This window comes from Mustela lutreola, chromosome 3 (genome assembly GCF_030435805.1).
Source record: "Mustela lutreola isolate mMusLut2 chromosome 3, mMusLut2.pri, whole genome shotgun sequence".
Classification (NCBI taxonomy): Eukaryota; Metazoa; Chordata; class Mammalia; order Carnivora; family Mustelidae; genus Mustela; species Mustela lutreola.
In genome coordinates, this window is record NC_081292.1 from 154,451,350 (window position 1) to 154,469,539 (window position 18,190).

Consider the following 18,190-nt stretch of genomic DNA (forward strand, 5'->3'; position numbering starts at 1 on the left):
CTGTGTATCTTTCATTCCTACATTCACATCTGTTCCTCAGTGAAGTGGTAATTGGGCCTGTCCCTACCACCCTTTTCCAGTCTCCTGCCCATCCCTTTAACATTGGTCTCTGGGTATTGTTCTTGGCCCCTTCCATCTTTGCTGATTCTATTTCTGCTCTACACAGAGGGGCTTTTTCACTCCTTGGGTGTCAGTTCTAGTGGAGTCACCTGCTCAGGCATTTATGTAGTCAAAATTAACCTCAAAAAGTCCTTAGAGTATGGATATGGTTTTCTATATGCAAATCACATAGATATATCTGATATATATAAAGGAACAAAATGATATATATTAGATATATTTGTATGAATTACATATAGAAAACATATCCTTATTTTAAGAATTTTTATGTAAATAGTGTACACATAAATTATATAAAACATATTAATATAAATATAATTATTTGAAAATCCTATAAATTATATTTTATAATTTATATAAAGGTTATCTTAAATATTAATATTTTATAAATATTATAATTATAAATTATAATTTATAATTTATTATTATTATAATTATAAATATATTTTATATTTAGGGAGAGATAGATTCCAGCCTGTTAGCTCTTCCTATTTGTCAGCAACGTCCTTGTCTTCTGTAGACCATTTCATCAGTTGTTCTATCTGTTCTACCTGGCCCTCAGAATCTTCAAGTTCTCTTATCACGTTGTTGATGAAGACTTAACCAGGCTCTTGTATAATTTTGTTGACTTTCTTGATACTGGTATGAAAATCCTTATAATCTTTTCATCCAGTTTACCAATACATGGGCCCATGCAAGCATAATTGCATCCATTGCTTGTGGGCATATGTATACTGAGTGTCATTTATCCACAACTAACCTATTTAAATTATCTCTGCTTCTCTATCTTTCTCTCACTTTTTTTGCTGATGGCTTCTGGTTGCCAAATAATGAATTTGAATGACACATCTCCCCTGTAGTGTTTGTGTGTGTGTGTGTCTTGTTCTGTGACTCCATCCTAAAGATCTCCTTTGGACTCTAAAGCTATATATTCCATTGCCTACCAAACAGCTCCTGTACATATTTCTGAAGCAGTATGGGTAACACTTTACTGTTTAGGGGATTCACATCTGTTTTGTTCACTAAATTGAAATAATCATGGGGGCAGGGACTTTGTCTTTTTTTTTTTTTTTTTTGCCCTAGTACCAGTTAAATAATATGTGCTTAATGAATTTAAACTGTCAGTCTGGAATACAATTAGTTCTTCAAATCTAGATATATAATGGAAACTGTTTTCATCTGTATCAGTAAAAAAGGTTGAAAATAGTGAAACAGCTATTCTGAGAAGATTCTGTTCTTGCCTTAGAAGAAAGGGACAAGCTAGTAAGAAAGCAGAAATGAATTAACTTACCAGCCTTTAGTTAACCTTTGTTGGAGAGACAGCCTCCTACAAGGACTCCTGCCTTACCATCAAGGCCTTTAAATATTTTTGGTATTAGTAGAAACTTAAGTCTGACTTAGATAATAACTTAGGTAATTTTGTCGCTTGTTAAAATTATGTTATTCTTACAGAAAAAGAAGGCATTCCAAGAATTTTCTGGATTGGCTTAAATCAACTATACTCTGCTAGAGGCTGGGAATGGTCAGACCATAAGCCATTAAACTTTCTCAACTGGGACCCAGGTAACTGCTCTCTCTTCTACCTACTATGCCCAGAGCAAAACTTCAAAAAAGTAAATAAACAAAATCATCCCACTCTCTGACAGCTTATAAAAATTTCAAATCTTGGCAACTGTTATTGTGGTTATTTCTCAAAAGAATTTTTTTCCCTAATTCCTTCTTTATTATGATACCATTATAGCCAAGTTGAACCATATCACAGATAACTGAGCATTTGTCTCTAACCCTTACGGCAACCCTACATTTTTAAGTAATAGCAGAATAAGCCCCATCATATGGCCTAGAAGCTTTTCTGTGTCCTATTGGTGACTTGACATGTCTATGACTAACCCATGTTGTTTTATCTGCAGCTTAACTCCATTCAGAAGTATGCTCTCATTTTAAAACTCTTGGGGTTTCCCACAGTAGTGCTCAAGTCCTAACAACATAATGGTTGTATTTTATTACACAAATAAATACCTTAAGGAAAATTTTATAATGAATAAAACAAACAAAATCCTACTTAGCCAAAAGAGTTTTCTCCCCAAAAGAAGTTTAGATACCTTTTAAAAAAAATAAAATCTTAGGCTTCTGACAAAGGTAGAACCTAAGAGTTAACACTAGCTTCAGTACAAAATATCCTGTACACATATAAGAAAAATGGGCTAAGTGCAATAAAATACCAAGAGGTCATTTCAGTTTAATGAAATTTCATTATTAGTGAATAAATTCTCTGTTATCTCAGTGAATAAAATCTTTAAAGATGATTTAACCTTTAATTCAAGGTCTTAAGGGCATTATAGAACCATAATATAGTATATTTATTATATAGAATAACAGATTAGGAGCTATTGTCCACAGAATATGATATGAAAGTTGATTGGGAGCAGATGTTTGTTTTTGATTTTTGGTTTTGTTTTTTCAATTAACTATACCATATCATAGTATTTTGCCCTATATCCTGTATTTTAAAAGGAAGACATATTTAAACACATGGGTGTCCATTGAGGCTTATACATCTCAATTTAGTAGAAAGTTTAACTATTTTATGAGTTCCAATAAATGCAGAAAATTAGGAATACAAGTTATTTTTTCTAACCACCACTCTGGGCCTAACCTTCTCCTTCAAACTCTTTGAAAATTCTCCCATTTAAGATATGCCTAGCGCACCTATGATGATAGGCGGATCAAGCTGTGCAAGGATGGATGCCATGTCTGGTCTATGGCAGAGTTTTTCCTGTGAAGCTCAATTGCCGTATGTCTGCAAGAAACGATTAAATAACACAGTGGAGATAACAGGTATCTTTTTCACTTCCTTGTGCAAGCTGGCCTTAAAATTACAGTTTTGTGAAGTTGAGTAAATCCATTTCAGATATCTAATTCTACCTTTCCAATGCCAGTGCCAAAAACTACTTCATTTAGACTTGTAGCTGGATATTATTAACTCTATATGCCTAAAGCTTTGGTTTGGTAAAGCCCCATAAGAAGGCAGAGGTATTCTAGGTAAGAAATACATTTCTATCCACAGATGGCTCTTTTTTCTTTAGAGCAATGGTGCTCAGAGTGTGCAAGAGTATCAGTATCACCTGCACCTGTTCAAAACACATTCTTAGAACCCACCTCAGATTTACTGAATCAAAAACTCTGTGGGCCCCAACAACCTGTGTTAATAAGGAGCCTTCCTGGAGATGCTGATGCATACTCAGCTCTTATGTATGACCTGCATCTGAGAAGTAAAAAACGATGGATGGGGGGGGAACTCTTCTAGGGTTTCTAGCTCCTTCTCAATGATGCCCATCTCCGTTCTGTCCTTCTTTGCCAGGCTGCTCCTTTAGGTTGTTGTGTTGATAAATCAGGTAGAAAAGGGAAGGTGCAGAAGGACAAAAACATGTACAAGGAAGGTTTTTTTACCCCAAGGGATTTCAGGGATAAGAGAAACACCAAACAGTTGAAGTTTCTGAGGTATAAGGAAACTTCAGAAGCTTTTGAAAGGATAAGAGGAGTGCTCTGTCTGGCACAAGCCTCACCACATACCTGGTATTTGATTAAATCCTCCTGAATAAGAAAAACTGGTACTCAAAACTGGAAGGGGAAAAGGGGGGCTTAAAATGTCTTGTTTAAAGAATGTTGGGGGGGGCGCCTGGGTGGCTTAGTGTGGGTTAAAGCCTCTGCCTTTGGCTCAGGTCATGATCCCAGGGTCCTGGGCTCGAGCCCCGAATCGGGCTCTCTGCTTGGCAGGGAGCCTGCTTCCTCCTCTTTCTCTGCCTGCCTCTGTAACTACTTGTGATCTCTGTCAAATAAATAAATAAAATCTTCAAAAAGAAAAAAAAGAATGTTGGGGGAAGGGAATAAAATTTCTTATCCACATGGTAGCATAAAGCTATTTTTTTAAGACTAAAAAATAAATATATAGAATGAGGATTGTTAGGAGATGTTTTATTAAAATAATAGGGGAAAATGAACACTCATCTGCCAAGTTGATTCAAACCAAATTTAGTCCACACAACAAAAAGCACAATAGAAAAGATAGCACAGATGAAAATAAACCTGGGTGATTGATGATAGATCAAATAAATATGCTGTAGTAGCAATTATTAAGTAAATATAATGTTTCCACATGATTGAATAATATGCATTTATTAAAATAACTGTGCTGGCAGGCAGATACAAGAGCAGAACAAAATGATATGCCTACTTATCATTTTAATCTTGTAAAAATATGTATTCATAGAGACAAAAACTAGAATAGGAAAATGTCCTAAGTTCAGTTATGGGTGTTTTATTCCTCTGTTCCTTTATCATAATTATAAAATAAAATAATAATAATAGCAAGTGCTATTTCAGAAATGTGAAACTGAGTCACCTTGCAAGTGTGAGAAGCTAATCAGACCTGAATTTTATCTTTAAGTGAAGAACAAACTGTTCACATTTTTAAGATGCTGTATTTTATACATCAGGTATTCCAAACAGTCCAGAATCCATGAAGTCTGAGTAATTGACTTAATTTCTAATTCTATTAAGAAGGACATAAGTATTTTCTATGGTATTATACCTGTCTTTTTCTCCAGTCTTTCTTGACCATCATTTGAGTAAGTTTTAATGTGGTGAAAACAAAGAATCACTAATTGCCTAAGGATGTAGATCTAGTAGTGGGAAGGAAAGGAGAGGTCCAGAGAGGTCCTGTGCTCTTTCCCTCCATCTCTGTCTTCTCTTTTATATAGAGTTTATAAATGTTCTACTTACTCTTTAAATCTCTGCCCCATGTGCAACAGTAGGCATGAAACCACATCCCCTTGCTGATCTGACCATACATGAAACGAGGCTGGACTTCATAACCTCTCAAAGTCAGAGACTGGAAGGGAACCTAACAGGTCCCAAACCAAGGAAGAGATTTGTTAACAAGTGGCTTACCCGACACCATCCTCCTGTCTATTAGGACTAAAGGCAGCCCCTTCTCAAATAGTTGGAGCCTAATCATGTAGCATGTTTGTATCACATTACAGTCATATAACTACCTGTATCCCTGCAGTCAATCTAATGATGTAGAATGAAGCACCATATAAATTCATGTCCCTGTGCTATTTGACATCCCATTCCCCAGCTTTCCAAAATCTCATGATTTAAGAAGGAAGAATTTGCAATGTTATTGATTCAAAATAGATGTATCTTTACTGGAATATAAATAGCTGTTTTTCCTGCAGATGTTTGGACATATTCAGACACACACTGTGATGCAGGCTGGCTGTCAAATAATGGGTTTTGCTATCTGCTGGTAAATGAAAGTGATTCCTGGGATAAGGCACATACAAAATGCAAAGCCTTGAACGGCGATCTCATCAGCATTCATTCTTTAGCAGATGTGGAGGTGGTTGTCACAAAACTCCATAATGGGGGTAAGTTTTTAAAATATCCTATTTGAGAGGTTTGAAATGTTCTAAAGTGCCCCTATTTTTAGATTCTTGGTAGGAATGAAAGCTTACAGTTTGATCCTTACAGATTTGCACTGTCCAATGGAATTTTCTGTGATGATGGAAATGTTCTATAATCTGCACTGTCCAGTACTGCAGCCACCAGCCATTTGGGGCTTGTGAGGACATGAAATGTAACTGAGGAACTGACTTTTATTTTTATTTAATTTTAATTAATTTACAAATAGCCACACATAGCTAGTAGCTGTCAATTTGACAGTATAGCCAGTGATTGAATAATTTTCCTCATCTCATAAGCTAAAACCTATTTAAGTTGCTACAGATGCTTGTGATGATTATTTCACTTTGTATTTATTTAAAAGCTAAAGACTGAAGAACAAAAATACACTAGATGCGAGTATCATATCCGCCTCCTAGGATTCACTAATAGTACTAGCTAACAATAGACACCTATTCTGTGTTGGCGTGGTATTGTTTCCCCTGGGAAGGCAGCAGCATCATCCCGGGGCAAGGGTGGACATCCATCCTATTCTAACTGGAGTATCTAGGATTGTAATTTGTAGAATTCCATTGCAGTTTTCCCCGGTTGTCCAAAGATAGACTGCTCTTGTGAAATCTTTGATAAACCAAAATGGCATAAAACAAAGAAGCAAACACCATTTCATAAAAGCAAAACTCCACCTCAGATTTTGTTCACTTAGGGAAAATAGGTACATATATCTTTCATAAAAGTGAAGTGACAGAAAGAGCTTTTGGGCAAGAGGAAACCTGTATACCCCATAAAGCAAAGTTTATCTAAATCAGGTATCAGGAACACCTAACCTGCAGATCACAACTTGGCTGTTCCATTATGTACTCTTGACTGCATAAGTGCCCTGAAAAGCCCTTGACTCCTGGCCTGCCTAAATTATCAGGATTTTCATAGATTCATTACAAATACCATTGAGGCTCCTAAAACCCCATTATCAGAATGCAAAAATCAGTGACAATGTACATATTGAATTACATATGTAATTGAGTAAAACCAAATAAATAAAATATTTTTCTTTTAGATGCCGAAGAGGAAATATGGATAGGTCTTAAGAACAAAAATGTTCCAAGTTTATTTCAGTGGTCTGATGGTACTGAAGTTACTCTAACGTATTGGAGTAAGAATGAGCCAAATGTTCCCTACAATAAGACTCCCAACTGTGTTTCCTATTTAGGAAAGGTAGGAAACTTTCTATGGCTTATTTATATTCTTACTATATACCAAATGATGTTAAAATGACTTTGGTTGGGATATTTTTTTAAGCCTGGAAAGAAAATAAAACGTATGAGCCCGGTAGAATGTCTTTCTGGAAGCTACTAGAAAAAAGGAAGCAAATAAAACAACTAAATAAGCAGTGCACTTCCTGTATGAGAGTATCTGCTCTAGTCTGAAACACATGAAGGAAATCCTATTAGTACTCAATTCTTGTGCCAGATTGGTTCTGATAAGCTGCTTTCTCTCTGGACCAACAATATATTTAACATGTAGCCACAGCTTAAGGGGAAAATCCCATCTTCTGAATTCATGTTCAGATTTTCATATTAATCTTACTTTAAGAAGTAAAAAAATACTTTTATTTAAAAATTAGATCTAGGGGTGCCTAGGTGGCTTAGTCAATGGAGCATGTGACTCTTGATCTCTAGGTTGTGAGTTTGAGCCCCACATTGGATATAGAAATTACTTAAAAAAATAAAATCTTTTAAAATTAATTAATTAATAATTAATTTAAAATTAGGTCTAATGTTTTTCAGAGAACATCTTTCTTATGTGGAATGCTTAGCTATTTATTGAACATGCTTTAGTTAATAGTCCAAATAGACTGTATGTTGAGAGAAAAGACATGTTTACCCTTATATTTTGTTTGTATCATTTTCCTAGGGACTCCTAATTATTTAGGGGGCTTGTGTCCCCCCCAGACTTTTAGAGAGACTTAAGTGGAAGTAGCAAATGTTATGCATATTTAGTAGTGTTTCAAAGGTAAAGAGATATCTAGAAAGGTGTCAAAGATGAATTTAGAGGGCTGTCACATTTGGTGCTCTATTTAAAGGATTTTTAAGATGTTTTTGGTAGAGGTCAAAGATAGAAATGAGATTCCATAGACAAGACTACACTGATAACATACCTAGATAGCATTCCAGTGTTCAAAATTGATCCTTATCACAATTGACTTGTTGAAATTCAATTTGAAGAAAGCAGAGTGACTTAAGCAAAATTAATATTAAGTAGCATATTTGAAAGAGAGAACTTTGAAGTCTAAGCTGAAGTAGAGTGGAAAGAACTTTTGATTCTGGGATTCTTAGAGAGTAGCTGTTCTAACTATCATGATTATGTTATATATGAGGAGATTGAAATAGCATGGTTGGTTGACATATCCAAAAGTTTTTCATCAATGGGCAGACTTTGGCCCTGTCATGTGGAAGAAGGCTTGAACACTGTCAACTGTGTGTAGGCTGAGTTCTTTCTTCAACTCCTGGACTTAATGTCCTTTAATGGTTTTATTGTTACTCTTATAAGAAAATGGAATTCATCTCCACTATGATCTTGAGGTGGTGCTAAAATAACAGACAGTGAGCCACAACCTTGCAGGCATGTTGGGTAGTATTTTCTAGGAGTGTATTCCCAGATGTAGTCATTTATTTTCTCTTTTCTCCCCTTCCTCCTCCCCGTGCCCCTTGCTCACAGTATTGTGAGAAGAAGCTATCTTGATTTAAAATAAGTCAGAGTTCAACTCTAAATATATGGCAAATAATTTCTCTGTGGAAAATTTTTTTTTCTATTTTTAAAAAGCTAGGTCAGTGGAAAGTCCAGTCGTGTGAAGAGAAACTTAAATATGTATGTAAGAAAAAGGGAGAACAAATGAATGATACGACATCTGACAAGATGTGTCCTCCAGATGAGGTATGTAAAGTCCCTGCATAAATTTTTCTAAGCAGTATTACACCTTCTTCATTAAGGATGATAGGTAAGACTGAAACAATTCAGACTTGGGAAACAGAAGTAATGACTACCTTCTGTTCATTTACATTAGAGCAAATCAGAGATCAGTGAATCATTACATATTAGCATTCTTACAGAAGAAAAAACATTATAGGAAAAAGAGTTACCTATTCATGATTTCTATAAAAATCTATGTGATTATAATCCTTAATGCTGATGTCTTTACTTCCCCCATTTATCTTTTCCCTCTCCAAAAATAGTTCAACCAACAACATTATAGTCTTATGAGCAGCTAGGTCCTGGAGGTAAGGAGAAATAAGACACTCCTGTCTGACACAGGCTCACAATCCTGTTGGAGTTATCTATGAAGTTGTAACCCACCTTCATCATGTGTATGAATGTACAGGCCATGTCCTTTGACTTCTCTAAATGTGAGCTGTTATCAGTGTAGTAGAATCTTGCTTATTGGGGGGGACATTAAGTCTGAACAGTGTGATACATCTCCTTGGATTTAGGGCTGGAAAAGACATGGAGAAACCTGTTACAAGATTTATAAGGATGAAGTCCCTTTTGGAACCAACTGCAATCTGACTATAACTAGCAGGTACGACCATCAGTAAACATGTACCTTGTGAGCTTTTAACTCTGGGTTAGCTTTACTAAATAAGTCTCCTAAGAAAAAGTTGCATATTTAATATACATAGTAATTCATTCACCATAAAAGCACCTGCTAATTTAACTCTTGTTTTGTAGATTTGAGCAAGAGTACCTGAATGACATGATTAAAAAGTATACTAAATCTCCAGGAAAATACTTCTGGACTGGCCTGAGAGATATAGATTCACATGGAGAGTATAGCTGGACAGGTGTTGGGGGAGTAAAGCAAGCTGTCACCTTTTCCAACTGGAATTTTCTTGAGCCAGGTAAGTAGTGGAATATGAAGATTTGTGAAATGCAGTATACCTCCCAGATTTGGTCTTCACTTAGCTTTGAAATGTGAGGGAAATGATCATCTTCAGGATAAGAGTCTGTCTATGGAACCATAAATGGAAGCAGTGACTATGTCTTCCTTATGAAGTCCTTGGTAATAATCCCCAAAAAGGAGCTAAAAGACTCAGTTCTCAGAAACCACTCTCTAATGGCACAAAGCTAGAACCATCAATGTGAAGGTTTTTTTTTTTTTTTTAATCTTTTCCATCTAAGTCTCAAACAGAATCTAGAAGCTTCATCTTGAAGTGCCTTACGTTTTCATCTCTCTGCTTCTTAACCTTTTCAAAATTGAATGTGTTTATTTCTATTATTCCAAATGGGTGAAAATTAAGGAGGTAATATTGTAGGTATTGTAGGTTTGGTTTATTCTGAAGGTTAGTTCATCTTTCTTCAACCAGCTCAAAGCATTGAACATAATTAGCCATCAAATTAGAACATTTTGGACCAAAAAAGACTTCAGAGGTCCCTTTTGATTTTAGAGTTGAAAGACCGAGTCTCAGAAAGGTAACAAATGTTACCTGGTTATTGAATCGCTAAAATCCAGATGCCCTGATTTCAGTCCAGTGCTTTGTAAAGGATTTTGGCTTTCTATAAGACCAGAGGTAGACTGCATTAGAGTTAGAAAGTATGCAACTTTTCTTCCTTTGGATTATTTATATTTTCTTATTTCTGTACCATGTGATCATGAAGACCATTTTTTATAACCCAGTAACTAGACCATATGAGTGCATAACGAAACATAATATTTGAAATAGAGAATGCCCACAAAATTTGAAATAAATGGTCACCACCATAAATGTGAATGGTATTGATAACAAAGTCATCTTTTTACTTGTGGAAGATGGAGGATACAGGTGATAATCCTAGTTAAATCTTGCCTTAAATTATGTATTAATTATAATTATATATGATTATAATTATATGTATGTTATAAATATATATATGATTACAATGTTTATAATGTTCTAATATACAAAACATGGGATTTCTTTTATAGACATTGAGATATCTTAGAGTCAATGTCATCTTCTTCATAGAAAAGCCTCAGTGGTTGGAGAGGAGCTCAGAAAGTAGCCACAATGACTATTCTCTCAGTCCTATAGTCAGAAACACCATCACTGAGCTCTCTTTACCATAATTACTCCCAGCTTCGGCCAGCATGGTCCATCATGGACAAGGCATGGGTAGGGGCAGAACAGTGGGAAAATAAGATACCCCACCAGGGCAACGTAGCATTTTTCTCCCAGTCCTTTGGTCCAATTGCTGTCCATGTATGAGACATGAGACCATGTCTGTTTGGTGGAACAGAAGTTGTCCTTATTACTTTCCAACCTATGTTCTTGTCTCTTGCCCATTTCAGGCAGTGTGGTAGAATATAAAAGGGAACATGGCACTGGTAGCAAGTCACTTATTCTTCATCTGAAAAATGGATCTGATAATATAAGCTATCTCTTAATGTTGTGAATAAATAAAATTCTGGCAGCCAAAAAATAAGTAGAAAACAAATGTGTGTTACTATACACCTCCTTCTCTTTATTGTACCGCATTTTCCTTTTGATCTGAATGTGAAAGAGTTTCATTTTGAGGGTTACTAAGTTCCTTAAAAACTGTTTAAAATTGTTAAGGTAATATGAATCCCTTAGGCTATGCTGAGCAGCTTAGTGGTTTAGGCTACAGCTGCAGATACAGACCAACTGAGTTCCAGTTTTGATCAACTACTTACTAACATGTGACCTTGGACAAGTCACTAATCCTCACTGCACCTTAGTATGATACTCTGGAGGTCTGTTGTAAGGACTGATTAACTCGATCCTGTTAGAATAGTACCTGGCGGGGCGCCTGGGTGGCTCAGTGGGTTAAGCCGCTGCCTTTGGCTCAGGTCATGATCTCGGGGTCCTGGGATCGAGTCCCGCATGGGGCTCTCTGCTCAGCAGGGAGCCTGCTTCCCACTCTCTCTCTCTGCCTGCCTCTCCATCTACTTGTGATTTCTCTCTGTCAAATAAATAAATAAAATCATTTAAAAAAAAAAAAAAAAAAAAAAAAAAAAAAAAAGAATAGTACCTGGCAAGTTATAAACACTTCTCTTTATTACCATCATGGTCATCATTGTCGTCATCATTATTACTAACCACACATTTCTTTCTTCTGTTGTCTTTTATATTCTTTCTCCAGACCTTGGCCCAGATAAAGGGTAAGGACACTAGAAAATATTTGGACTTTAATTTTCAAATGTTATGTTTCAACCCCAGCTTATCAAGGCGGGTGTGTGGCTATGGCTACTGGAAAGTCTCTTGGAAAGTGGGAGGTGAAAGACTGCAGAAACTTCAGAGCACTTTCAGTTTGCAAGAAAATAAGTGGGCCCATTCAGCCTGAAGAAGTAGCTCCCAAGCCTGAAGACCCCTGTCCTGAAGGCTGGCATAGTTTCCCTTCAAGTCTTTCTTGTTATAAGGTAAAGTAACATTCTAATTCAGTTCTTTAATGAGGTTATCTTTCTACTATCCTAGTTCATATGCTTGTAGAAATTATGCTTCTCTGTAGGCACATATGTAACCTACCAGCGTGTTTGGGAATGCCATTGAACCTTTGTCATGAGACAGCTAATCCTCACATGAACTCATGTCCTACCCTAAAGAACAATGCCAGAGCCAGAACTGGCTCATTCTTACTGTTCTTTTGTTCTGAGAAGTTAAGTAAGCTACATGCCATGCTGATACTTTGCTTATGATTCTCATATCCCTCTAATCCTTGTTGTCTAATGAAGAATTCTATCACTTCTTACATTTAAAAAAAAAAAAAATTTCCAGGCCTGCATCAGTCAGCTGTTCCCACAAAGAAACCATTACATACCATCCCCCAAAATTCACTGGCTGTAACAACAAACATTTCGTCTCATGTTCACAGATCTCTGGGCCAAATAAGGATTGACTGTTTTAGTTTAGGCTTAAATGGTAAACTCTGCTTTCAACTGAGGGTCAGCTCTGCTGGGCTCCAGGCTGTGTGTTGGGGTGTGCTGCCTTTTGACTAAGTTTCGGGCTGAGGGGACAGTAGCTATCAGGGGCTTGTTCTTCTCATGGTCAACTGCTGGAGCCTGAGAGGCAAGCCTAAGCATATAAGCACATTTTAGGCCTCTGTTCACTGTACCTCCTCTAATATGCCATTGATCACAGCAAAGTCACATAGCCAGGCCCCAAATCAAGGTATAGAGGAGTGTACGTCACCCGCCAGGAGGCCATAGCAAGAATGTACAGTTATATCACAGGGAACTGAAGAATTAGGATCAGTAATTCAATCTACCATTGTATAATCTCTTCTTTTTTTTTTGAAAAAATTTAGTCATCACAAACCAAAGAGTCTGAAGTGGCAAGTTTTGTTTTGCCACTCTCTGTCAATATTACCCTTTGATTCATCTTCATCAGAAAATAGGTCTGTACTTGCACAGGTCTTAGTGTAGTATGTCCATAATTATGTTCTTAGCACATTTCTCTGCAGAAGTCTACTCCCAAAGTATAAATGTGTATCCTTCATAACTTTACCGGATGGTCCTAGGAATGCAGGAGAATTGCAGGTGTCTTGTTGGAGCGGTTCCCCATCCTGGTGAGGAAAGTCGCTCATTCACTCTACTGACAGCAGTAGCTGGCACCTGTGCTGGCCTTCAGTTGACACTTTCAGCGGGTCCTGTTTGCGTCACGGTATATGTTTTTTTTCACCTGTTTTAATTACAGGTAAAAATAAAAACATTTTCCTGTTATTATACCTGTAAGAATCCCTTTCAGAGACCTACACATTTGAATTTAAGAAACAATATAAATGAGCAAAGGAATAAAAAAGAAAAACCGAAAACAGACTCTTAACTGTAGAGAACAAACTGAGGGGAAGTGGATGGAAGGATGGGTGAAATAGGTGATGGGGATTAACGAGTACACTTACGGTGAGCGCTGAGTAATGGATTGAATCGTTGACTCACTCTATTGTACACCTGAAACTAATATAACACTGTATGTTAATTATATTTGAATTAAAATAAACCCACTTTAAAAACCTACACATTTGACCAAAATAAACTTCGAAATTATGAATACTTTATGATTATGCCAGAAAAAAGATTCACATTGTGTCTTGTTAAGCTGTTTCATATAGAAAGAGTTGTAAGAAAAAGGAACTGGGAAGAAGCTGAGAGATTCTGCCAAGCTCTTGGAGGACACCTTCCTAGCTTCACTCATATGGATGAAATAAAGGAATTTCTTCACTTTTTAACGGACCGGTTCAGGTAATACTTTTAGAATGAGATCTTCTATGCTAAATTTGATGTCCTCCAGGTATTCAGAATTGACATGTTTTATTTTGTAAAAGGGTCATTCAGTGCTAAGCAGTTTTTTGTGTGTGTGCAAAACATTATAAGAAGTGTTTTATAGTGTGGGAGATAGAATCCCCATCCTTTATCTAGCATGATAAAGTCCAACAATGGGGATAAGAAGAGTATGGTGAAAATCTAGAACAAAGATAAGTAGGGACCATGGGATTTCTAAAGATGGATGAAATGCTTTGGGGAGGTATAATTGGGAAAAATGTTGGAAAGGATGGTTCTGAGAAGGTAAGGTAGTATTTTGAAAGATAAGACCAGGAGAAGGAGCCAGAGGAAACAGAACATTAGCTAAGGTACCGAGTGAGACCAGAGTATATAGATATGGTCAGGGAGAAACGAGTCCTACCATTAGCTAGAAAATGAGATAAGGATATGAAGTTGGCGCATCCTTTGTTAGGGAAGGAGTTTGACCTTTAGTCGATAAGCAAAACAATAAAGTGTATTTATATGTGTGTATATATAAAGAGAGAGAGGGAGAAAGAGAGAAATAGTAAGTAGATGTGGGGCAAGTAATTAGAAGGATATTACAGCCCTTTTGTGGAAAAGTACTTTGAGATGGGTAGGGAGAGAGGTGATAGAGATGCTACAGAGACAGAATCAGTAAGCCCTTGTGATTTTGATGTTTTGATGGGAGGATTCCTGGATGATTTTCCTGATGTCCATAGGGACAATGTGGAGGAATATGGATGAGGTGATGCTATCATAGGAGAAAATTTCCCTGAAGCTTTGGGAGAATACATGAGTATGATGGCCTTCAACTTCACAAATTTATTTTTTTTTCTTCCCTCATTTTTATGAACCAATAAGTAGACCCAAGTCTGTAAATCAAGGATTCAGGGTAGACCAGGCAAAATTACGGAAAACAAATTACCATTTAGACATATTCTAGTGAATACTTTCCTTACCATTTTGATTCAAACAAAAGCCTGAAAGAAAAACAGCAAAAAAATTAAATAAACGAAACAGGTAACAAAACACAAAACCCAGGTAGTCTTCTTCTTTAGGATATTAAATGTAAGAAGGCATTTAATTTTTTTAATTTTTTATTAGCAAATAATGTATTATTAGCCCCAGAGGTACAGATCTGTGAATCGCCAGGTTTACACACTTCACAGCACTCACCATAGCACATACCCTCCCCAATGTCCATAACCCAACCACCCTCCCCTTTACCCCCTCCTCCAATCCTCAGTTTGTTTTGTGAGATTAAGAGTCTCTTATGGCTTTTCTCCCTCCCAATCCCATCTTGTTTCATTTATTCTTCTCCTACCCACCAAACCCTCCATGTTGTATCTCCCCTTCCTCGTATCAGGGAGATCATATGATAGTTGTCTAAGAAGGCATTTAAAAACTGACATTTAAAGAGTTTTGAGGTTGGGGCACCTAGGTGGCTCAGTCAGTTAAGCATCTGCCTTCAGCTGAGGTCATGATCCCAGGGTCCTGGGATGGAGCCCTACATCCAGCTTGAGGAGCTGGCTTCTCCTTCTCCCACTACCCCTGCTTGTGCACACTCTCTTTCTATCAAATAAATGGATAAAATCTTTTTAAAAAACAGAGTTTTGAGGTGGAAAATGTTTGCAATATATTAATTATAGTTCTCAATTACATTGCTTTTTGTTTGTGAAGATTATAATTGATATAACCCTATAGCTTCCTTCTTGAAAAAAATTCAAAGACACATTCCAGCTGAGAGATGAATTAAAAATCAAGAGCACACGAATAGGTAATTTATTTTAAAAGAATTGGGAGGAAGAACATATAATGTAAAACACCCCCAGTCTAAATAATGCAACATGTATACATAGTAATAAAAATAGGAATTATCCTAAATCCTGAAAGAGAAACATTAGAATATTTTAATTAGACCAGATTTTTAACTCTGTTTATAAACAAAAACTGGGATATAAAGAGATAAAATGGTTGTAAATAATGAAAGTATAATAAATTCCTCATTTACCAAGAAGTCATAGTTAGAAACACAGATTATATGCATTTTTAAAACAGAGCGTGTTTATCTACTGAATATGTAATGGGTGAAAAAAAAGTTTATGTAGTAAATTATGAAGGATATAGCAAAGCATGAAATCAATATAAAGCAAGATGGCAGAAAACCAAATTTATCTATTATCAGCTATGTATAGTCTAAGTCTGTGAATTTCTTCAGTAATGAAATACAACTATATGCTGAAAGATAACTCAAACAAATCTTGCCAGTAAGTACCTATTCAGCCCAAAGAGTATGCTGATGTTCTTTTCCTAGAAGGAAGAAGCTACAAAGCGTCTCAAAGTTGAGAAATTTTGATAAAAATCCACATTTTTAACACTTCTTTAAAAATTAAAACAACAGGATACATTTTCATATTGTAGTAATAATTAGTTAGTCCCGAGTAGCCAGTGGCCCACCAAAATAGGGCATTACTCTACAATTTGTGGTGGTCTCTAATTTCTTACTCCTTGACCCACTTTACTTATATTATATTCTTGTTCCGTTTTAACCTAAAGAACATTTAAGTTAATAATCACAACTTAATACAGTAACTAAAATGGGAAAATTAAAAGAATGAGCAAAAATATTGTACAAATGTGAACAAAACTGGAGTCACAGTATTAATATTAGATAAAATACAAGTGAAGTAAAATGTACCAGATGGGGAAATGATATCTCTTTCATATTGAATAAAGATACAATCTACAATGACATTATAATAGTCAAGAACCATTACACTTTTTAAAATATTGGCATCAAAATATACAAAACAAAAATATTAATTATATTAGTGAAATCTTTCAATAAATAACAATAATGAGAGACTTTAACACTTGTCTGATTCATCAACCAGTGAGAAAGACAAAAGGAAATAATATACAAATAGTATAATTAAGAATGATTTAACAATATCCTCTTTGTTCATATATTACAAAGTCTATATATATTTTCTCTTTAGGCTCTTTGCCTGTTGTCACTTAAAATAATTGACCTATTAGGCTAAAAAGAAAATCTAAAATTCCAAAGTGGTGAAATTATATGGGTACATAAGAAGTGAAGTCAAATCCTATCCACTTTTAAATTCAATGTTTTTAAGTAGCTTTTTTGGCAAATAAATCAAAACTGTATAGATGATAATAACAACACTTATCCTGAAATTCATGGGATATAGCCAAGGCTATAGTTGGATGTACATTAATAGCTCTAAGAGCTTTAATTATTAAACAAAAATAATTTAAAAAAGCATTCACCTAATAGTAAAAATAAATTTCAATATAAATACAAGAAAACCATAAGAAAGAACCTAAAAAATTTTATATAAAGATACTTAAAAATGAAGACTTAATAAGGGATTATAACACCATTTCATGGAGAAATTTTTTAATTGGTAAGAATACTATGCAAAATTCTATGCTGTTACAGATGAAGTTGTTAAAATGAATAATTTCTAGAGAGATACAAATTACTATACAATTGATGTGGTAAATAACAACCAAGTAATTTAATAACCATGAAAGAAATGGAAAAAATTGACAAGGATTCTTCCAAGAAAGAGATAGGAAGTATAATATATGGTTGTATATGTGAATTTCTTCACATTTTAAAGAAGAAATCATTACCTTGTATTTCAGTAGTACAAGCAAGAGCTTGTATTCCATTATATAGAAACTGATATATACATCTGGTTTATTTCGCAAACTAGCTTAATTCTGATATCAAAGCCTATCAACAAGAGCACAAGGAATTACAGACCAACTTCAAGACTAGACTTGAAAAAGTAAATACTGATCAGTGATAGAATAACAAACACTGGTACAGTGCTTATTATGTGCCACATAATGTCCTAAACGTTTTCTATTAGCTCATTTAATCCTTACAACAACCTATGAGGTAGGTACTTTATACAATGCCTATTTTGTCTAAATGAGAAAACAGATACAGAGAAGTAAAACAATTTGCCCATAGTTATATAAATAATAAGGATCCAATATTTGAACCCATTAGAGCCCACTTTCTTCACCCACTTCATTATAGTACATCAAAATAACATACCTTGACCATGTAGGATTTCTTCCAAGGATACAAGGTTGGGTTAGTGCTAGGAACCCTGTATATCAGGTCAAATATCATATGAGCATCTTACTGGGTGCTAAAAATACATCTGGCAAAATTCACTATTCATTCCTGGTTTACCATGTAAATATATCTTAAAGTTAACATAATTAACGTACAAATTATTGGTAAAGTAAGAATAGATTGGTTAGGGGCACCTGCGTGGCTCAGTTGATTAAGTG

At 35.5% G+C, this 18,190-nt stretch overlaps 1 protein-coding gene across 2 annotated transcripts in view; it reads left to right on the forward strand.

The window, feature by feature from the left end:
• Positions 1–18,190, forward strand: part of LOC131827183 (CD302 antigen) — a 133,214-nt gene that overhangs the window by 21,031 nt on the left and 93,993 nt on the right. For both annotated transcript variants that reach the window (XM_059167247.1, XM_059167249.1), the window contains exons 5-13: positions 1,573–1,683; positions 2,815–2,958; positions 5,361–5,552; positions 6,641–6,798; positions 8,407–8,517; positions 9,072–9,160; positions 9,310–9,479; positions 11,796–11,995; positions 13,671–13,813. In XM_059167247.1, the coding sequence (XP_059023230.1) occupies positions 1,573–1,683; positions 2,815–2,958; positions 5,361–5,552; positions 6,641–6,798; positions 8,407–8,517; positions 9,072–9,160; positions 9,310–9,479; positions 11,796–11,995; positions 13,671–13,813 (1,318 nt within the window). The remainder of the gene's footprint in view (positions 1–1,572; positions 1,684–2,814; positions 2,959–5,360; positions 5,553–6,640; positions 6,799–8,406; positions 8,518–9,071; positions 9,161–9,309; positions 9,480–11,795; positions 11,996–13,670; positions 13,814–18,190) is intronic.